At 34.2% G+C, this 5,615-nt stretch overlaps 1 protein-coding gene across 1 annotated transcript; it reads right to left on the minus strand.

Moving 5' to 3' along the window:
- Positions 1-1,479: 1,479 nt before the first annotated feature.
- Positions 1,480-5,225, minus strand: LOC127106289 (LEAF RUST 10 DISEASE-RESISTANCE LOCUS RECEPTOR-LIKE PROTEIN KINASE-like 2.4). Its single transcript, XM_051043593.1, has 2 exons — positions 4,298-5,225; positions 1,480-2,817 (listed from the first exon to the last, which is right to left on the minus strand). The coding sequence occupies exons 1-2, from the start codon at positions 5,088-5,090 to the stop codon at positions 1,613-1,615; spliced, it is 1,998 nt and encodes a 665-aa protein (XP_050899550.1). The 5' UTR covers positions 5,091-5,225; the 3' UTR covers positions 1,480-1,612.
- Between the last annotated feature and the right edge of the window lie 390 nt (positions 5,226-5,615).

Below are 5,615 nucleotides of genomic sequence, written 5' to 3' on the forward strand. Positions count from 1 at the left end.
AAATTACCTTGGTAGGGTGAATTGGAGATAACTTTGTTAACAGCGAACCAGTATAAAAATAGTTTTGTTAATTTTCTTGTTCGTGTTATTGTTTGATTGATTGGTTTTGAAAAAAAATTGTTTTTAAAAACTCAATTCAAACCCCCATTTCTTGTGTTTCTTGCCACCTTCACTACTCTCCAAAGGTTGTTTTTAGCGCGATGTATCATTTTACTTGCACTTGTTTCCCAAAGAATCCAACTAGCAAGCACTTGAAGAGTTTTATGTCCTCTGGGTTGAGTAGGTGTCTTTCGAATGCCTCCCAATATAGAATATTTGCAAAACTTTCTTGGCCTGCGAGGACTCTTGGATCTCCAATGTTTGACCCATTGATACTTCCAGACCTTGCTCCCCGGACTCCCCAACAAATGATATCAGAGTCTAGGTTGGCTCGGTGGAGGAGCGGAAGTGGATCCTAGTATGGATCAAGGATATTGATGTGAGTGACTCATATTTGTGGGGGAGATTGTTTGATTTCAAGTGTAAAAGCGTTAAAGTCTTACATCAACTAGGAATGAAAGAAATGTTGGGTTTATAAGAGGGTGACCCATACCTCTATTACCTTAAGATTTTTGATAAATATGTGGCCTCAAGGTCTTTTGGATCCCTAACATTTAATCATTAACACTTTCGTTCCTCACTCTCCATACTTCTCAACAAATGATATTGCAAGATTGGGTGCTAAATGAGACATATCTTGACCTTGCCGCTTTACCTTTATAACTTTACTATAATTTATTTATGGGAGATAAAAAATATAGAAGTTGATTATTATGCATTGCATTCTTCCTTTTAAAAAAGCTCGTAGAAACACACTCCGTCCTCCCCCAAACGCACTACATTTGCATATGTTAGTGGAACACCCTATGTTTCACGGGAACGCCTTACGTTTGAAAGATCTTCAGGGCAATTTTGGTTAGAATCTTTCTCTTTTTTTCATGCTCTTGTTTTCTGTTATCTCCCCTCTTCTCATCACGGTAACGTCCACCGTGTAGAAATATCGCATGGTTGCCCGGTTAAAATGAGTTCAGATGAGATATGACTTTTTCACAATAGTCTTAAATCCTACTATAATTTGCTTCAATTTATGCAATGTAAACACAAATCTAATTAAAATACTATAAAAGTGTTATGAAATATTAATATGACCAAGTGTCATAGTCCATCTTTCATGATTCAAGAACATCTTGAAATCTAAAAATCAATTTCATTTGTGCACACTATCGATCATAGTTATCCTCTATAAATAATTTTAGATTTCAAGGGGGTTGATTTAAAGTAGTATTTGAGTTCTTCATTGATCTTGATCAAATACTAATAGACCAAACAAACCAAACTCTAATATACCAATTGGTTGTAGAAGTTTTATATGAATGACATAAAAAAGGTGAAGAAATTGAGTTTCATTTGCACTAAGCTACTACACTTAACAAGTAAGAATGATCAAATTCTGAAAGAGTTAATTGATTGTCAAAAGTGGAAACCATACATAACAGAAAATAAACATACACATACATTCATTCATTTACTTTAGTGTCTTGAAAGAGCACAACCACCTCTTACATCTTTTGCATTACTTAGAGAAACTTTCCAAAGATCTTGATGACGTTGAAAATTCCGGTATTGATCTTGGAGGAGAATACATAACAGGTTTTGGTGGCATTTCCAAAGAATCCATGGTACCTTCCAACATATCAATCACTCTACTTATTGTAGGTCTATGAGTTGGAATTGTTTGAATGCACCATAAACCAACCATAGTCAATTTCTTAGCTATCTCATTTTCCTCCTTCGACATTACTTCGTCGTCAAGTTCCAAATCATTCCCATCTTCGAGCTTCTTGTAAATCACCAAATGCGGAAAATATAATTCGCTCGACTGACTAGTTGCTTCGACAATGTTAACGTTCTTCCGTCCTCCAATCATTTCAAGCAACATCATTCCGTAACTATAAACATCAGACTTATGCGAAACTCCTCCGAAGCTTTTGTTGAAAACTTCAGGAGCTACATATCCGACCGTCCCTCTAGCGTCAGACATTGAAATAATGCTCTCGTCTCTCGTGCTTAGTTTAGCAAGTCCAAAATCCGATATCTTTGGACGATACGTTTCGTCCAGAAGGATGTTATGTGGTTTAATATCAAAATGTAGAATCCGAGTATTGCATCCTTTATGCAAATACTCGAGTCCTCGCGCTATCCCTATCGCAATCTGGTGCAAATTCTCCCAACTCAACGACGGATTAGGACTAGTTTTAGTTTTTTCAGTCTTGTCAGATTCTTTGTTGGAATTATGAATATACTTTTCGAGCGAACCATTCGACATAAACTCATAGATAAGAGCTTTCTTGGTCCCATCGAGACAAAATCCTAAAAGTGTGACAACATTAACATGTGATGTTTTGCATATACTTGCAACTTCATTGATGAAATCTTCACCACACCCTTTTGATTCATTCAACACTTTCACAGCAACGAAACAACCATTGATATTTCCTTTGTACACCGAACCGTAACCACCTTCTCCGAGTTTAACCTTGAAAGATTCAGTCATTTTCTTCACATCAGAGTAATTGTATCTCTTTAGATTCAAAGGTCCTTGACTCTCAAGAAAAGCTTCTATATGTTGATTATTCCTTGTTATTTTGCTGAACTGTGTCAATATAATCTTCCATATTTTCGCTTTATTTCGACATATTATGACAGCAATAAGAGGTAACAACATTCCAGTAGCTATGAAACCTATAACCAGCTTCAACACTTTGTTCCTTTTTCTACCTGAAAAGAAAAATTACATAAAACATGGATTTCTAAGGTTCACAACTTTATACTATAATATTAATTGATTTGAACAACACTGTCACATGAAAATGAATATCTGAGTTGGCATCTAGAACCAAATAAAGTGAGTGGTTTAATGTTTGAAAAATGTTTCCACTATTTAAATCATATTTATACAAATTTACATATACACATGTCTACAACAATAGTATTTAATTTGTCTCCATGTGAGAGTTTCCATTAAATTACGCAGGAAGGTAATGAGAAGTCCACATCTGTGGAAAAAAAGTAGAAATAATAGTCAAGTAAGGTGTGCTCTTTGTGCTAATGTCCAAATTTTCATTACTTGTTTTTCAAAGTTTATTGTTTTATATTATTATTATTATTATTATTATTATTATTATTATTATTATTATTATTATTATTATTATACATATGATGTGGATGATTATGTATGAGTTATGCACAGCTGCATATACTTTTCAAGAAGAAAATAAAAGGATTAGTGGGTAGCTGCACCAATAATCCGGATCAAATATTGTGTTCGATATCGATACACGACAGTAACATATGTAGTTATATTCATTTTTTTTAACGATAGTAAAATATATATGTTATTATATAAATTATTAGTTACGTGTCACGTTTTGTTGGATTGTTTTAATTGGTGCGTATATATAAGATGAAATGTCTAAATCAAAAGAAAGAAACAAAAATGTGGATATGAAGTGTTGAAATTTAGTTTGTTTTCATGTAACTATCATTGTAAGCAATTTCCAGTGTTTCAGGGCATCTGGTCCTCATGAGACACATGATGCAATAATTTATTCCCTAAAATTTCAACACTATCCTATGAAGTCAATATGAACAAAACTACATCACTAAATTATTATCTAGTTGCTTCAAGTAATGATTAGACACATCTCAATGGCTTGAACAATACGAACTTGAATTTGTTAGGAGAATTTAGATTCCCCATGAATCATCCAAATCATATAGTTAGTGTTTGTGTGGATAAATCAACTCAAATAAATCATATAATCAATTTTATAACGTCGAGTTATCGATCACAATTTTAAAATGGTATCAGAGTTTAGTTCAATATTCAATAAGTCAGTTGCTTAAGACCACTTGCTATTAGGTTTTCGCTATTATGCCACCTATCGTTTGTATCCACACACCAAACTCAGTAGTATCGGGCGTAAGGATGATGGCATGAACATATATTAGGTTTAACCACAATTCTAAGACTAGGGCATTCAAATTCAAAAAGGATCAAGATCCAAGGGTCACATGCTATCAATTTTTCGCTATTAGGCCACGCATCGTTTCTATGCATGCACCAAATCCAGTAGAACTTGACGCGGGGAGATTGCATGAACTTATTATATTAGGCCCAACTCAACCACAATTCTAAGACGTGCATTCAAACTCGAAAAAGAATGATATATTAGAGAAGAAAAGAGAGAATGCTTACTTTTGTCTGAAGAACACTTAGCACCATCATGAGTTCCACTTCCAGAAGGACAGTAACAAGAAAATTGAGAAGAATCATTCTGATTTGTACCACACGTTCCTCCAGATTCTCTACACTCTTCACACTGAGAGGACCACCCTACACCTTCACCATACATCACATCAAAACCTTGTTCCAACATATGAACTCCACTCTCAGAATCCCAAACAACATCTTTAGAAACTTCAACTTGAAAACTAACACGACAGTTCTGAAATCCTAAGAACTGGTTTTGTAGCTGAGTTTCATTGTTGACAACATAGAAAACATGTTCATTGCTACCATTTTTCCCACATGTAAAAGTGTTTATGTTTTTCATAACTGAACTACTCTCAATAGGACAATCATAGAATATAGTGAGGTTTCGAACAGATGCAAGAAAACTAAAGGGAGTTCTAATCAAAGAACTGTTGGTGAAATTCGAAGAACATATATCATTAACAAGATCTGTTCTAACAATTCTCATGGTAGAAGCATTTTGGTTAATGTTTAATACATTGAATTTTTGTGAACCAATTTGAATAGAGGTGTTTTCATTATGCATGCAAGTGAGTTTGAACTCATTTTTGCCGCAAAAACTCGGTCGGTTTTCTCCCCAGAAAGGAAATGATACATTTGTGTCTGTCCCACAGGTGAAATAGGATTGGTTGCAAGTAGAAAATGTGTCATTTTTTTGAGAGTTCGATAGTGGCAAAGATGTTGAGAAGAAAACAATGGTGAAGAATATGGATGCAAGGAAGGGTAAGGTATTCATTGTTGAGTGGTAGAGATTGAGATGAAAAAGAAGGATATTTAAGGAGAGGAAATTGGAAAAGTGGAAAAAGAACAAAATAAAGGATGGAGAAAATTGTGTGACTATATTGTAAGATATATTATTGTTAGTGGCGTGCTAGTTAAAAAAAGGTGGATGCAATCAATTAGTGATTTTGTATTATATAGTTCATTATTTGAAATGAAGACTTATAAGTGGAAAAAAGAATAAGATGTTGACTTATTGTATAGATGACAATTGACAGATGCAAAATGAAGTTTGGTTAAGAAAAAGGATATGTGCCACTAGATTGGGAAGGCGGTGGGAAATTGATAAGTACTTTGTGATAATAGTTACATGATAATTGATGATCTTAGTATGTGTATACGTAAATAACTTGCTTGCCGCAATATGTCTTAGTGAAAAGAGTGAAAAAAAAAGTTTTTAGTAATGCTAATTTTTTCCCAATGAGATGGTGGAGAAACGGTAGGGCTAGCTGATGAGTATCGGATGAGTGGAGTTGATGGT

Source organism: Lathyrus oleraceus, chromosome 7 (assembly GCF_024323335.1).
Source record: "Lathyrus oleraceus cultivar Zhongwan6 chromosome 7, CAAS_Psat_ZW6_1.0, whole genome shotgun sequence".
NCBI classification, from domain to species: Eukaryota; Viridiplantae; Streptophyta; class Magnoliopsida; order Fabales; family Fabaceae; genus Lathyrus; species Lathyrus oleraceus.